Source organism: Calypte anna, chromosome 4B (genome assembly GCF_003957555.1).
Source record: "Calypte anna isolate BGI_N300 chromosome 4B, bCalAnn1_v1.p, whole genome shotgun sequence".
Taxonomy (NCBI): Eukaryota; Metazoa; Chordata; class Aves; order Apodiformes; family Trochilidae; genus Calypte; species Calypte anna.
This window is the reverse complement of record NC_044249.1, coordinates 21,003,280-21,018,904: the sequence shown is the minus strand read 5'-3', so window position 1 is coordinate 21,018,904 and position 15,625 is coordinate 21,003,280. Positions and strand designations below refer to the sequence as shown.

Genomic DNA, 15,625 nt, shown 5'->3' with positions numbered 1-15,625 from the left:
AGGCAGGAGTTATTTTATTACTTTTTTTAACAGATCATTGTATTTATAAGAGCACCCAAAGGTCCCCTAGAGCTCCAGGAATGGTAGGAAACCTTGGGTAGATGTGGGCCTCAAGAGTTTACCCAGCCAAGGCAAAAAACAAGGCAATTTCCCCCCAGATTTTTCTGGAGCTGGCCTAAAATTAGCACTGAGGGAAAAATCCAAGATGGGGGTGGGATGAGGAGGTCGTGCAACATGGAGGGTGCTGCATCTTTGGATGAAATCCCAGTGTTCCCAGCCAGAGGAGGTTGGATGTACCCCTGGATGAGACACAGCATCCTTGCCAGGTAAGGTGCTGGCATGGAGATGCCCACGAGGAAGGGAGCTTGGAATCAATCCAGGAGGACAAAGAAAGCCTTTTCAGTGGGTTTTGTTGGGTTTTTTAGCACAGTGATTCTGGGAAATGAGCTCAGTGTTTGTTCTGGAAGGGTTCTCTTCTCCTGTCCTTCTGTGTTCCTGCTGTAACCCCAGGGCTCTGGGGAGCTGGGTGCCAGCTCAGAGGTGGTGGCCAGGGGGATGGATGGATGGATGGATGGATGGATGGATGGATGGATGGATGGATGGATGTCACTTGGGGATGCTTTGGGTGGGAATGGTCCTTTCTTCAGGAGCTGGGACAGACCTGGGGTCTTCTTTAGGGGCTGAGGTGCTGATGGTGCTTTCTCCATCCCTGTAACATCTGGAAAGACAAAACCCCTGGAAAGGGAAGTGCCTGGCAGGTTCCTTAAAACCCCTCCTTGGGTTTTCCACCTTTCCAGAGCCTCTCCACACCACCATGAGGTTTGGGGTTGCCTTGCTTTGGGGTCTTTTCCAGCTGTGCTCAGTTGATTTCTCTTTTCCTTCTGCGTGATGGGGTTGGAAATGAAACGGTGGGAAAAGAGAGGAAGTTTGGCTTCCCTCAGCATCCTCATTTCTCTCCTTGGGAATCACCCTCAAACCCAATTTTAGCTCACATTCCCACGGGAGGGAGATGGGGATGAGATTTAAGGAGGAGAAATACCCCAGGGAAGTTTTAACCAGGCAGGAAAAGTTTTTCCAGGAGGAAAAAAAAAAACAAAACCCTCAGGAGCAGCATTATTGCTCCTCACCTGGCTCTGCTCAAAGCTTGATTTCACAAATCCCAGCAGGAATAACCCAGGTGAAACTGGAGCTGGCCAGAAAACCCCAAAGTGAGAAAGGTTCTTGGAAAAAAATGGCCTTTTATATTATTATTTTTTTTTTTGGCAAAGGAATCTGTACTGTCAGGGAGCTGCTGGCACTTCTGGAGTCCCCTTAATAACATATTTGTAATGCTTGTCCATATGTTCTGCTGATCAGATCCTGGGTTTACAGTAAACATAAGCTAATCACCAGGGTTTTTATTTTTTCGGAATATTTTCTTGGGTGATTTCCAGTTAAAAGAGGAAAAAAAAAAAGAAAACCCCACAGGAAAAGGTTTGTTTTTAGAGTCTGGCCCTGTGGTGCAGCACTGATCCCACATCCCAGGAAAACAGCCTCAAGTCCCACCTGCTTTTAGGTTCTGGGAATGTTGGCTCAGTGTCCTGCTGGGCTTGGGACACGGCCCCAAGGGGTCCCCAAAGACAGAGAAAGGATCTGACCTGATCTGATCTGATCTGACCTGATCTGATCCTCCTCCCAAAGGGTCCTGCAGGGCATTGCCACATCTCTGCCCAGGGGTTTGCTCACCATGCCCAGGACACTTCCCTTCCCTGCTTGAGTTCTGTCCTTCTTTTTCTTTTCTTTTCTCTTTTTTTTTTCTTTTCTCTTTTTTCTTTCCTTCTCTGTTTCCTTCTCTTGTTCCTTCTCTGTTTCCTTCTCTGTTTCCTTCTCTGTTTCCTTCTCTGTTTCCTTCTCTGTTTCCTTCTCTGTTTCCTTCTCTGTTTCCTTCTCTTGTTCCTTCTCTTGTTCCTTCTCTTGTTCCTTCTCTTGTTCCTTCTCTTGTTCCTTCTCTTGTTCCTTCTCTTGTTCCTTCTCTTGTTCCTTCTCTTGTTCCTTCTCTTGTTCCTTCTCTTGTTCCTTCTCTTGTTCCTTCTGTTTCCTTCTGTTTCCTTCTGTTTCCTTCTGTTTCCTTCTGTTTCCTTCTGTTTCCTTCTGTTTCCTTCTGTTTCCTTCTGTTTCCTTCTGTTTCCTTCTGTTTCCTTCCCTGTTTCCTTCCGTTTCCTTCCCTGTTTCCTTCCCTGTTTCCTTCCCTGTTTCCTTCCCTGTTTCCTTCCCTGTTTCCTTCCCTGTTTCCTTCCCTGTTTCCTTCCCTGTTTCCTTCCCTGTTTCCTTCCCTGTTTCCTTCTGTCTCCTTCCCCTCTCTGTCTCCTTCCCCTCTCTGTCTCCTTCCCCTCTCTGTCTCCTTCCCCTCTCTGTCTCCTTCCCCTCTCTGTCTCCTTCCCCTCTCTGTCTCCTTCCCCTCTCTGTCTCCTTCCCCTCTCTGTCTCCTTCCCCTCTCTGTCTCCTTCCCTGTTTCCTTCTGTTTCCTTCTGTTTCCTTCTGTTTCCTTCTGTTTCCTTCTGTTTCCTTCTGTTTCCTTCTGTTTCCTTCTGTTTCCTTCTGTTTCCTTCTGTTTCCTTCTGTTTCCTTCTGTTTCCTTCTGTTTCCTTCCCTGTTTCCTTCCCTGTTTCCTTCCCTGTTTCCTTCCCTGTTTCCTTCCCTGTTTCCTTCCCTGTTTCCTTCCCTGTTTCCTTCCCTGTTTCCTTCTGTTTCCTTCTGTTTCCTTCTGTTTCCTTCTGTTTCCTTCTGTTTCCTTCTGTTTCCTTCTGTTTCCTTCTGTTTCCTTCTGTTTCCTTCCCTGTTTCCTTCCCTGTTTCCTTCCCTGTTTCCTTCCCTGTTTCCTTCCCTGTTTCCTTCCCTGTTTCCTTCCCTGTTTCCTTCCCTGTTTCCTTCCCTGTTTCCTTCCCTGTCTCCTTCCCCTCTCTGTCTCCTTCCCCTCTCTGTCTCCTTCCCCTCTCTGTCTCCTTCCCCTCTCTGTCTCCTTCCCCTCTCTGTCTCCTTCCCTGTTTCCTTCCCTTTTTTTCTTTTTTTTTTTTTTCTAAGGATCAAACTTTCCAGTGCCCTCACCCTGCCCTCAGAAACTCCATCTCAATGTGCAAATGTCACCATGGAATTTACCCAGTGGGGGGAAGATAACCTGGAGTTCTCCCCAGCTGGCTGAACATGCCCAGGGAGCACTGGCTGGAGGCACTGGAACCACTGCCTTGCCCTGGAGCTGAGAACTTCCAGCAAACCCATCCCCTGGTGGCTGCTGTCCCATAAACCAAAGGACACAGCCTAGAAAGATCCCAAAGTCACTGGAAGGGAGGTTATTCTGAAATTAGCAGAACAAAATTAGCTCCTTCATTATAAAAAATAAATAAATCTGAAGGCACTGTGGGCTGAGGGTGGCTTCAGGTGGGTGCTCCCCATCCTTCCTCAAGGTGCCCCCTTGGATCAGCCCCTGGGCACCAAGGACTCGGGAAGGGTCTGTGGGTGCAGAAAGTGTCTTTAGGGTGCAAAAAGTGTCTTTAGGGTGCAGGGAGGTCATGAATCTTCCAGTCCTGCCCAGACTGGGCAGCAAAATGCCCAAATGTTGCATGATGTGACCAGACCTGGACACTCAGACTCCTGGAATGGGTTGGGTTGGGAGGGACCTTAAAAATCCTCCAGTTCCATCCCCCTGCCATGGGCAGGGACCCCTTCTCTCTGCTGGAGGGACCACATTGTGCAGGATGGACACGAGGTGGAAACCTTCCATCCCTGTGGCCACACAAAGCTGCTCCAGCCTGGGAAAAGGGACAGGAATCATTCCAGTTGGGAACTGCAAATGGTCACATCCAACCAGTGCTTTAGAGCTGTGTCCACTAAACCCCACAGCACCCCCTTCCTGGGAGCACCCAACCCTTGAGCAGGATGGATGGGATTTAGGGGAATTGCTCTTCCAAGGGGTCTGGAGGGGTCTGGAGGTCACCAAGGGGACCACCCCATACAGGGAGATGTCCTCACCTCACCCAGCCCTGAGCCTCCTCTCTCAGTGATGCCAACCAGCAAAGCTGTGGTAGATAAAAAGCATCTTTTTACTTAAACTGCCTGTTTATTATTTTTTTTTCTTTCCCTTTTCAAGTTGGGAACTGCAAATGGTCACATCCAACCAATGCTTTAGAGCTGTGTCCACTAAACCCCCACAGCACCTCCTCTCTGGGAGCACCCAACCCTTGAGCAGGATGGATGGGATTTAGGGGAATTCCTCTTCCAAGGGGTCTGGAGGTCACCAAGGGGAGGGCAACCCCATCATCTCCTCCACCCCATATACTGAGATATGTCCTCACCTCACCCAGCCCTGAGCCTCCTCTCTCGGTGATGCCAACCAGCAAAGCTGTGGTAGATAAAAAGCATCTTTTTAGTTAAACTGCTGGTTTTGGGGGGTTTTTTAAATTTTATTTTATTTCTTTTCCCTTTCAAGCTGAGAACTGCAAATGGGCACATCCAACCAATGCTTTAGAGCTGTGTCCACTAAACCCCACAGCACCCCCTCCCTGGGAGCACCCAACCCTGGGGCTGGGAGAGCAGCAGTGGGGACCCCCCCCTACAGGGACGTGTCCTCACCTCACCCAGCCCTGAGCCTCCTCTCTTGCTGATGCCAATCACCAAACCTGTGGTGGACAAAAGGCATCTCTTTAGTTAAAAGCTAAACTATTTTTCTTTTTAATTAATTAGTATTTTTTTTTTTTCTTAATTTCTTTTCTCCTTCTTCCCCCAGTGCCACTGACCCACGCCTCCCCCTCCCCTCTGCTTTACCATGGCCATGCTAAAGACCCTGCCCATCCTTAGTGACCTCAGCTCCCCCAACAAGGAAAACTTCCAGAGTTTTGCTCCCAGGCCATCCCAACCCTTCTCCAGGAGCACCATGGGCAGCGTGGGCAGTGGGGTGGCCAACGACCAAGAGTTTGCCATGAAGAGCGTGGGCACCCGGACGCAGAGCGGCGGGCGGCAGGCAGAGGGGTCCCGAAACGGGTACCCCCCCCATCACCCCCCTAGGGACATACCCACCCGTTACTCGGGTGAGGAGAAGACCTACAAGGTGGAGAAGGTTTCCAACTCCTTGTATCTCAACGGAGAGCTCCGGAAAGGAGAGAAGGTGAAGGTGGACATCTGCGGGAACATCACCCCCAACAACAACGAGAAGAACTCCTTGCCACCTCCCCCCAGTACAGAGAGCCCAACAACCCACCAAAGATCCTGCCCATCTCTGGAAAACTGGAGCAGGTGAGAGGTTGGACTTGGCCAAGGGTTTGGGGGATGCACTTTGGACAGGACAAGACGAGTGGGTGAGAGTTAGGAACTTTGGGTCATGAGTGGGGCCAAGAAGGTCAATGGCATCTGATCTGTGTGGCCAAGAGGTCCAGGTAAGGGATTCTGCCCCTGTGCTCAGCCCTGGGGAGGCCACAGCTTGAGTCCTGTGTCCAGTTCTGGGCCCCTCAGCCCCTCAGGAAGGAGCTTGAGGTGCTGGAGCAGGTGCAGAGAAGAGCAAGGAGGCTGTGAAGGGATCCAGCAGAATTGCTGTGAGGAAGGGCTGAGGGAGCTGGGGGTGTTGAGGCTGGAGAAGAGGAGGCTCAGGGGAGACCTCATCACTCTCTGCAACTCCCTGAAAGGAGGTTGGAGCCAAGGGGGGTTGGGCTCTTTTCCCAGGCAACTCTCAGCAAGACAAGAGGGCACAAAGGGTCTCAAGTTGTGCCAGGGGAGGTTTAGGTTGGAGATGAGAAAGAATTTCTTTCTGGAGAGGGTGATCAGGCATTGGAATGGGCTGCCCAGGGAAGTAGTGGATTCTCCGTGTCTGGAGATCTTTCCAAAGAGCCTGGATGTGGCACTGAGTGCCATGGGCTGGGAACTGCAGTGGGAGTGGATCAAGGGTTGGACTTGATGATCTCTGAGGTCCCTTCCAACCCAAATGGTTCTGTGATTCTGAGAATCCTCACCCCTGGAGCACCCTGAGGCCCCTGGCACGTCTCTAAGGTGCCTGAGAGAGAGTCTGATTCTTACTTTGGAGAAGGCATCGTTTTTATGTGCAGAAAACATTGCTCTCAGAGGAAGGGTGAGCAATAGGGGCTGTTAGTTCTTGAGGAACCCAAGAGCATGACCACAACTCTTCCATAGCTACATTTCCAGCTCATTCCAGTCTGTATTTCCAGCACTTGGTATCCCAACCTACCTGAGATGCTGTGAGTGATGGGGAGGGAGCTGGAGTCAGCTCCCACTTCAGTAGGTTCAGCATCTCAGTCACACTCCTATATTTTGGGCCATTTATAGGCAATCTCCAGCTCCCAAAAAGTGGTGTTTGGGAGCAGCATCTGCTCAAAATCCTGCTGCTTCTTGTAAGCAACCACTTCACAAAGCTTGAAAACTACCCTAGGAAGGGTTATCACTCATCCTCATGGATCATCTTGGCTTCAGGGAGCAAACATTTCCCAGGTTTGGAGGAGCAGAGCCCCAGATCCCATGGTGTTTTATGCTGCCTGCTGCTCTGCTCCAGCAGTTCCCATAATTTGTGTCTCAGGGACTCTGCTCTGTGCAGTGTTATTTCTGCAAGCCCTGGTGGCCTTGTCTTCTGGGTTGTTAACCCACCAGCCCCTTTAATCCATCTCAGTCCTGCCAGGTGCCAAGTTTTTGGTCTCCAACCTTGCCTGGGCTCAATCTGTTCCTCCTGGAAGGTGTTTTCAAACCATCTTTGCTAAGACAAGGTGTGTTCACTCTGGGTGAATGAATTTTCACCTGAAGCCCAAGCTGCAGAAGGAGAGAATCCATCCCATTTTCAGGACAGTGGTTTCTCCAGGTGCATTAAAGCTGCAAGGTTTTAAGATGCTTTTTTAAAATCCTTTCCAGCAGCATCCCCTAGAGCTGCAGGAAACACAAACCTCTCCGTGGAGAGCAGTTCCAACATGTTCCTTGCCCAGTGTCACTGCTGAGGTCACAGCTCCTGCTTTTTCCTGCCTGAACATCACCTGGACACGGTGTCCACACAGAGATCCCTGCAGGAGGGAGGGAAAAGGGATGCTCAAGGGGCAGGGCAGCTGCCAACCCCAGGGTTCAGTTCACCTTCCAGCAGAAGGCAAATCCCCAAACAGCTCTAGAACTCCTTCCAAACAGAACCTGCCAAAATCATGGAGTTGTTTTGAGCAGGGCTGGGAGGCAGGTTGCAGCCCTCCTTCTTGCAAAGAGCCCTAAGAGGAGCCAAGGAGTATTCTAGGGGGAAAAAAAAAATCACACAGCCTTGGGGTGAGTCAAGATTTCTGTGTTTTTCATTTGGGGTGAGGGAAGGCAAAGTGCTGCCATAGGTGTGACCTTCAGGAGCCCCTGGTTGCCCAGGTTGCCCCCAGAAGCTGTGGCTGCCCCATCCCTGGCAGTGTTGAAGGTTGGATGGGGCTTGGAGCAACCTGGGCTGGTGGGAGGTGTCCCTGACCAAGGCAGGGAGGTTGGGACTGGATGAACTTGAAGGTCTCTTCCAACCCAAACCATTCCATATTTCTGTGATTTCCTCCCCCCATGTTCCCTTTCTTTGGAGACATCCAGAAGCTGTTGCTGGAGTGGTCATTACTGGTTGTTGGAGGCAGCCAACCTCCTGAACCTGCTGGGAGATGTCCCAGCCCATGGCAGGGGGGTTGAAATGAGATGACCTTTAAGGTCTCTTCCATCCCAAACCATTCCATGTTTCTGGGATTTCAGTGTTTCCTCCCCCCATGGTCATTACTGGTTGTTGGAGGCAACCAACCTGAAGCTGCTGGGAGGTGTCCCAGCCCATGGCAGAAGGGTTGGGTCAAGATGACCTTTAAGGTCTCTTCCAACCCAAACTATTCCATATTTCTGTGATTTCCTCCCCCCATGTTCCCTTTCTTTGGGGACATCCAGAAGTGGTCATTACTGGTGGTTGGAGGCAACCAACCTCCTGAACCTGCTGGGAGGTGTCCCAGCCCATGCCAGGGGGGTTGGGTCTAGATGACCTTTAAGGTCCTTTCCAACCCAAACCATTCCATATTTGTGTGATTTCCTCTCCCCATGCTCCCTTTCTTTGGGGACGTGCAGAAGCTGCTGCTGGAGTGGTCATTACTGGTTGTTGGAGGCAGCCAACCTCCTGAACCTGCTGGGAGGTCTCCCAGCCCATGGCAGGGGGGTTGGGTCTAGATGACCTTCAAGGTCCTTTCCAACCCAAACCATGCCCAGCTCCTCTGCTAAATCCCAAAAGGCCCAGGCTGTAACAAGGCTGAAAACCAGGGAGCTAGGCCAAGATGCCTTAGCTCCGGCCTCTTGTGTCTCTTGTGTGTGCTGTCACCTTCCTGCTGTGTTTGATGCGTGGTCCTTTTTCCTTTTTGCAGAGCAATGAGCCCTTAGTTAGACCCTCAGCCTTTAAACCAGTAGTTCCTAAAAACTTCCATTCCATGCAGAACCTCTGCCCGCCGCAGAGCAACGGGGCGGCGGAGAGCAGGAAAACCTTGACCCAAGCCAACAGCAATAGCCCCACGGCCCCCAAAAACGGGCTGGAGAAGAGCAGCCTTAACAGGACTACAAACCAAGTAGGGGGGCTCTCAGATTCGGGCCGTAACTCCTTAACCAGCTTGCCCACCTACGGGACGGGCTACAGCCAGCACGTGGGGCCCATGAGCGCCTCCACCAGCCACATCAACCGGATCGGAACCGCCTACGTGGAGAAGAGCATGGCGGGCTACAACGGGATATCTACCTCAGACAGCGGGAGGTCTTCGAGCAAGAGCACCTCCTCCTTCAACAGGCTCAACCATCTCAACGAAACCATGCCTTTCCACTCCCCTTCCACGGATGACATTATCCAAGACCTGGAGGACCGGCTGTGGGAGAAGGAGCAGGAGGTGCTCCAAATGAGGAGGAATTTGGACAAAAGCGAAGCGGCCATCTTCCAGGTGTTCGAGGAGAAGCAGAAGATCTGGGAGAGGGAAATGGAGGACCTGAGGCAAAACTACGCCAACAAACTGCAGCAGGTCTCCAAAAAGGCCCAGAGGGCTCAGCAAGCCTTGCAGCTCCAGATCTTCAAGCTCCAGCAGGAGAAAAAAAAACTCCAGGATGAAATGGGGCAACTCCTCCAGCAGCGAGAGGAGCTGGAGAAGAAATTCGTGGCTTTCAAGAAGGAACAGGCTGAGTTTCTGCCAAAGATTGAAGAGACCAAGTGGGAGGTAAGAGCCTTGGAGCAAAAAAAAAAAAATATTAGTTTTTACCAAGGGCTCTGATAGCCCCGTTTGTCCCAAGTGGAACCTCCAGATAATGGCTTCAGGTTGGTGGCCTCCAGGTAACAGGTGACACTTCAGCCACCTTTTTATTTCTGAGTCCCAAACCTGTAGTTTTGAACTCAAACAAGGTCATTTGGGTTTCTGCCCACCTCCTGTGCTGGTTAATGATTTGGCTTCCCAGTAAGGTCACTCCAACATGTGACATTTGGGTCCAGGTTCAGAGAGCAGAGGTCTTTCCATCCAGGGTTTTGTGCTACAGAAAATGAGTTTAAGTCTATTTTAATGACATTTTTCTCACATCTGTGGTTGGGCAAACCTGAAAACTGAAATCTTTGGCTTTCCTTTTATTTATTTTTTTTAATTATTTAATTTTATTTCAGATCTAAAGCAAGTGAGCTCAGAACGACACCGGTGGCCAAGTCCACCTCAAGCTTTCCATTGGCATAAACTGGTTTAGTTGCTAATAAGTTTATCTCCCTTAAAAGGCTGAAAGGCAAATTCCTCTTTCTAGTTCTCCTTTTGAGTCTTACTTGGGGTTTTTTTTCCCCTCCTGTTTCTATTTTTAGACCATTTTATCAAAGTCTGTTTGTACAGTCAGCTCTAACACTATTCTTTTTTTCAGCTTGATCATGTGAAGAATGTTAATCCTTCCATGGACTGGCTAAAAACATGAAATTTATTAAGAGTACAGAGGCAAAATGTAGCTCTAGAACTAAGGCAACCTTGTTCTGCTAATCCTGATGGAAAGTCACTGGAGCTGGGATTAATTAGGCTCTGAAATGGGCTATTTGCAGATGTTCAGCAGAGCTTATTTGAGGCTTGCTGTAAAATCTCTGCAAGTTCCAGCCCTGAGCAAGCAACCTGCATTTCCCCCCATGATGCTGCTCTCTGCCCAGCTCTTTTGTGCCTTTCAACAAGATAGGTCTGGAAAGTTCTCTGATTTTTGCACCAGGAAAGCTGCAGGTGGGGTTTGGAGTTATTGCTTGACTGCTGGAGCTCTGCTTGCACCACCTTAGCTCTGTGATAGTGCTGGGATTCAGCTTGTGGATCAATCCCAAAGTCTCAGACTGGTTTGAGTTGGAAGGGACCATCCAGATCATCCAATCCCAACCCTCTGCCATGGGCAGGGACACCTCCCACCAGCCCAGGGTGCTCCAAGCCCCATCCAACCTCCAACACTGCCAGGGATGGGGCAGCCACAGCTTCTGGGGGCAACCAGGGGCTCAGCACCCCTCACCCCAAAGAAGGAGTAAACTCTTCTTTCCCCCCAAAAGGAGCTTCTGAAATAGTATAAAGCAGGTGTTTCACCTTCCTCGGTGTTATTCTGATACACTGGGTTCATTTGGCATGGATTATCAACTGATCATGGGGCTATTTATTGGGTGACCTTGGATCTCGTCTTTGGAAGCAGCTTAATCCCCATGACATCCAAAGAGAGAGATTTGTTTTCTTTGATAACTTCTGTGTTTTCCAGTACTCCAAAAAACCTGCAGCTCTTGGGCTTGCTCAGGGGCTTGGCTACAGTGGCAAAAGGCACAGCAATAATCTTAGAATTGCAGAATGGTTGCGTGGTTTGGGTTGGAATATCATCCATTCCCAACCCCCTGCCATGGTCAGGGACACCTCCCACCAGCCCAGGGTGCTCCAAGCCCCATCCAACCTTCAACACTGCCAGGGATGGGGCAGCCACAGCTTCTGGGGGGCAACCAGGGGCTCAGCACCCCTCACCCCAAAGAATTTTTCCCCAAAATCTCATCTCAGTCTCCCCTCTTGAAGTTTGAAACTGTCCCCCTCTCATCCTACCACTGCATACCCTTGGAAAAAGTCCCTCAAGACATCTAAAATGTGCACTTGTTGCCTTGTTCCCAAGGCTCCATCTCCACAGCACCCAAATAGAGACCTAAATTGAATGGTTTCATCTGTAAATTGACCCCAAGCTGTTCCTCATCCTGTATTTCTCTGCCTTTGGGGAAGAGCTGGCCCATGGAGAACACTTCCAGTAAATTGTGCAGGTTTTTTGGGTTGTTTTTTTTTTTAGCTAGGCAGTAACTACATCACCATAACCACAGCTAAACCAGTGGGATGTGGTTCTGCATCTGCTCCATCCTCATTGGGGAGGGATGTGGGTACTCAGAGGGCTGCATGAGGAACCACCAGGACTGTCACCTCCAGGGAAAGCTGCTATCCCATGGGAAGGTGATCAGACATTGATAAAGGGTCCATCCCTTTACTCTCCAGCTCTTTGTAGTGAGCACCAGGCTGTCCCCAAGGTCTTGCTCAGTGTTCTACACCAGACAAATCCTCTGGAACAGAGAAAAGTGAAGGTTTCAATGGAGGCAATGGAGTCTTGCACTGACCCAGGTGGAGCAGAGCAAACCAGGGACCTTGCAGGCACTGCAGGAGGGAGGAAAAGCCAAAGATTTCATATGTGACAAGAGACAGGAGCTTCAGGAGGATGGCACAGCCCAGCCTCGAGGTGGCTTCCAAGTCTATTTTGAACTATCCCTGTCCTGCCTGATCACTGAGGGTTCCTTGGTGCTGTCCCACCAGCAGAGGTAGGGACTCTTTGTCTCTGCAGTTTTCCACAGCAGAGCCCTGAAAACCCCAGAGCTCGTGGGCAAAATGAGGATTTGGTCTTTTTTATGGTTGACTTCCAATATTCCCAATTATTCACTTTTGGTGGGCCAGGTTGGGGCAGAGAAGTGTCCTGTTGAATGGTCACACCTCTGTCATCCAAATACACACCATAAAAAGGGGAGTTTTCCCCTTTTTCTCCCTTGCTGCTGTGTCCCCACCACATGGGTGAGACCTGACCCAGTCGGGATGAGCCCTGAAATTCCAGAGCCCCAGGACAGGGCATGGTTGTCCCATTTCAGCCAGGGTGGTTGGCAGCTCCCTCCTAGTTCTTTGTCCCCCCAAAAATTGTTTAAATAGCTCTCAGTTCTTGGACTGGTGAAGTGAAGCTGAAAATGTAGTCAACTGCTGTCAGAGGACATGTGCTGCAAGATGGATTTGTGTCTCTCCCAGGAGAGCCTGGGTGGTTTGTGTGGGTCCTGGGTGGTTTGTGTGGGTCTGAGGTGCTCCTGTCTCAGGCCTCTCCAAGGTCCAGATCCCATGGGTCAGTTGGGAAGCTCTTGCTGGGAGCAGATGGTTTGGGGTCAAGCACCAGAAGCTCGTGGTTGGGTAAGGAAGGGAGGGAAGCATCAGTGTCCCCTCATCACTTGGTGAGGACCTCAGCACTCAGCTCCCTGAGAACCAGGGGAAAAAAAAACAGTAAAAATATCTCCCCCACATCTTTGGGATGGGATGGATCCTGGTGAAGGCTGGAGCTCAATCCTTGAGCACTGTCCCTGGTTGTCCCCTCTGTTTCCTGAGCATCCTAAGTGACGCCATGAAAATGTTTCAGAGGCAGGGGACAAGCAGCAGTGGGGGCTTCTTGGTGCTTTCCTTGTGGCTCACAGATGTCTGGGCCCCTTGGATTAGGAAGGAGCTTGAGGTGCTGGAGCAGGTGCAGAGAAGAGCAAGGAGGCTGTGAAGGGATCCAGCAGAATTGCTGTGAGGAAGGGCTGAGGGAGCTGGGGGTGTTGAGGCTGGAGAAGAGGAGGCTCAGGGGAGACCTCATCACTCTCTGCAACTCCCTGAAAGGAGGTTGGAGCCAGGGGGGGGTTGGGCTCTTTTCCCAGGCAACTCTCAGCAAGACAAGAGGGCAGGGTCTCAAGTTGTGCCAGGGGAGGTTTAGGTTGGAGATGAGAAAGAATTTCTTTCTGGAGAGGGTGATCAGGCATTGGAATGGGCTGCCCAGGGAAGTAGTGGATTCTCCGTGTCTGGAGATCTTTCCAAAGAGCCTGGATGTGGCACTGAGTGCCATGGGCTGGGAACTGCAGTGGGAGTGGATCAAGGGTTGGACTTGATGATCTCTGAGCTCCCTTCCAACCCAGCCCATTCTATGATTCTCTGTTTCCCCCCAGGTGTGCCAGAAGGCAGGTGAGATCTCCTTGCTGAAGCAGCAGCTGAAGGACTCCCAGGCAGACGTCTCCCAGAAGCTGAACGAGATCGTGGGGCTGCGGACGCAGCTGAAGGAAGGTAAGAACTTCCTCCGGGAAAAAGAGGAGCAGATCCTCAACCTGAAGGACTCCTACAGCTCCAAGAGTGTCAACCTGGAGATCTGCGAGGGCGAGCTGCAGAGGAAGATGAGCGAGGTGCAAGTGCTGAAGGAAAAACTCAACCACTGTGAGCTGGAGGTCTCTGGGCTGAAGAGGACACTTGCCAGCATGGGACCTCCGGGCCCTTTTGGTGGTGGGGACCTCGGGGAGAAGCTCCGAGACCCTCTGGCTTGTGAGAGTGATGAAGCCAAGATGCAGAGGCAGAGCGAGGACAGTGTCAACACGCTGAGGAAGGAGGTGGAGAGGCTCCAGACAGAGCTGAAGCTGGAGAGGCAGCAGCGGGAGCAGCAGGTGATGGATTTCCAGGAGGAGAGGAGGACGTGGCAAGAGGAGAAGGAGAAAGTCATCAAGTACCAGAAGCAGCTGCAGCTGAACTACGTGGAGATGTACCAGAAGAACCAGCTCCTGGAGCACAAGGTGAATGAGATGAACACCAAGGCTGCCAGCCCCCCACACACCGAGGAGAAAAAAACATGGACCCCCTCGAGACTTGAGCGAATAGAATCCACTGAGATCTGACCCACGAGAACACAACCTGATTTGATTTGATTTGATTTGATTCATTGCTGTGCATGTACTACCTACTCAAGCCAGTGATCTGAAGGATTCCACACTACTGTAGGAGGGGGGAGAGGCTGCTCACACCCAGCTCCATCACCCTCCCTCTGTCCTCCTGTGCTCTATAGGTACCACAACTGTGGATGTGCGTTGGTTTGCCATCAATAATGCAACATCTCCTTTAGGTTTTGGGTTGGTTTGTTTGTTTTTTCCCCTAGTCCAGCTGGTGAGGGTCAGCTGGCCCTTTCCTAACCTGCCCTGACTTCCTTTGGTAGAGGTTGCCACCCTTCTCCTGCAATTCACCCTTCTTTGGTTGGTTGGTCTGGAGGGTTGTGGTTGCTTGCTTTGGTTTTTTCCAAGCATTTCCTCGTGGCAAATCAGTTCAAAGTGGCAGCTTTGGGGTTTTGTTTGGGGCTTTTATTTTTGGTTTGGTGGTTTTTTTTCTTTTCAGAGCATTTTTAGCCACATTGGCTAACGAAGCAAAGCTCTGGAGATGATGAGCAAACTCCCTGCTCTGCTTCAAGCATCCTGTCTAGACAGTGGTCTTAGTGAAGCCAGTGGGAGGCTGGCCACTGATTCCAGTGAAACCAGACATATCTTTTCACAGATCACTCCCTCTTGCCAGCCCGTGGCTACCATGGATCTTGCAAGAGGTTTGGGACATCTTGAGGAGCAGGATGAGCTCCAACCAGCAAGGAATGATCATGCAGCAGGGTTTGACACTTGCTGTATTTTCATTTTGTTGTGGTTTCCTCCTGCTGTTCCACTTCTCTCCTGGCTTGGGACCAACCCTGGGACCAACCCTTCCCACCTCTGCCTAGGTCCCCATATTCTGACCAGATACTCAAGCTGCCTACAGCAAGAAAAACTTGGAATTCCAAGCTGGTTTCCTTTCCCAAGAGCCCAAAGTGGGTGGGATCAAGGCTTGGGGGAGCCTCCCAAAGGATGGGATGGTGACACCAATCCAAGCTCTTAGCAATTTGCCCCAAGACTGGGCAGCTGGGTAACCTGTTCCCAAAGGAATGATGCTTGGAGCCTCTTGGTCCAAGGGCTTCTTCAAAGCTGGCACTGGAGCCTCTCCCAGGAGCTCCCAGCATCGCTGCCAGGTGGCAATGGGCTGAGCATCCACCTCTTCCAACATCACCCAGAGTGATCCCAGCAGACAGCACATATCCACAGGACACAGAGAACCCCAGAAGTGACTCCTCAGCTCCTCAGCTCCTATCTCCTGAAAGCAGCAGAAGAAGGGAAAATGTTCAATGTCACACAAGTGCTTATGCCCTGGCAGGAGAACAACCAAAACTCTGCCCTGAACTCCCTGAGACTGGTGCAGGCATCAAAGAACCCAGCATTCAGCTTTTAAAAAGTGAGCAAGGTGGGGCTGGCTCTCCCTTTCATATTTTGTTTTTTACCATGATCTACGGTGAAGAGTTTAAAAAAAAAGTTGGGAAGTGGAGTTTGCAGTGACCAAAGGGTCTTCAGCTTGAAGAAGAATGCTGGAATTAGGACTGGGATGTCTTGGGATCTCTGTGAGGTGACTCCAGGGAGAGTTTGGCCAGATCCCATTTCAACTGAGTGCCAAGGAAGAACCTCAGGGTGCTGAGGGGCTGAAGCCCTTCCAAGCACAAGCCCTGAAGATGCTCCCTTTCCAGG

General features: G+C 50.8%; 1 protein-coding gene across 1 annotated transcript; it reads left to right on the top strand.

The window, feature by feature from the left end:
- Window positions 1-302: 302 nt before the first annotated feature.
- On the top strand, window positions 303-15,405 carry LZTS3 (leucine zipper tumor suppressor family member 3). Its single transcript, XM_008491088.2, is given in 5 exon segments — window positions 303-326; window positions 4,760-5,204; window positions 5,207-5,265; window positions 8,367-9,197; window positions 13,220-15,405. Coding segments are annotated over 4 exon segments (2,010 nt in total). The 5' UTR covers window positions 303-326; window positions 4,760-4,798; the 3' UTR covers window positions 13,934-15,405.
- The last annotated feature ends 220 nt before the right edge of the window (window positions 15,406-15,625 follow it).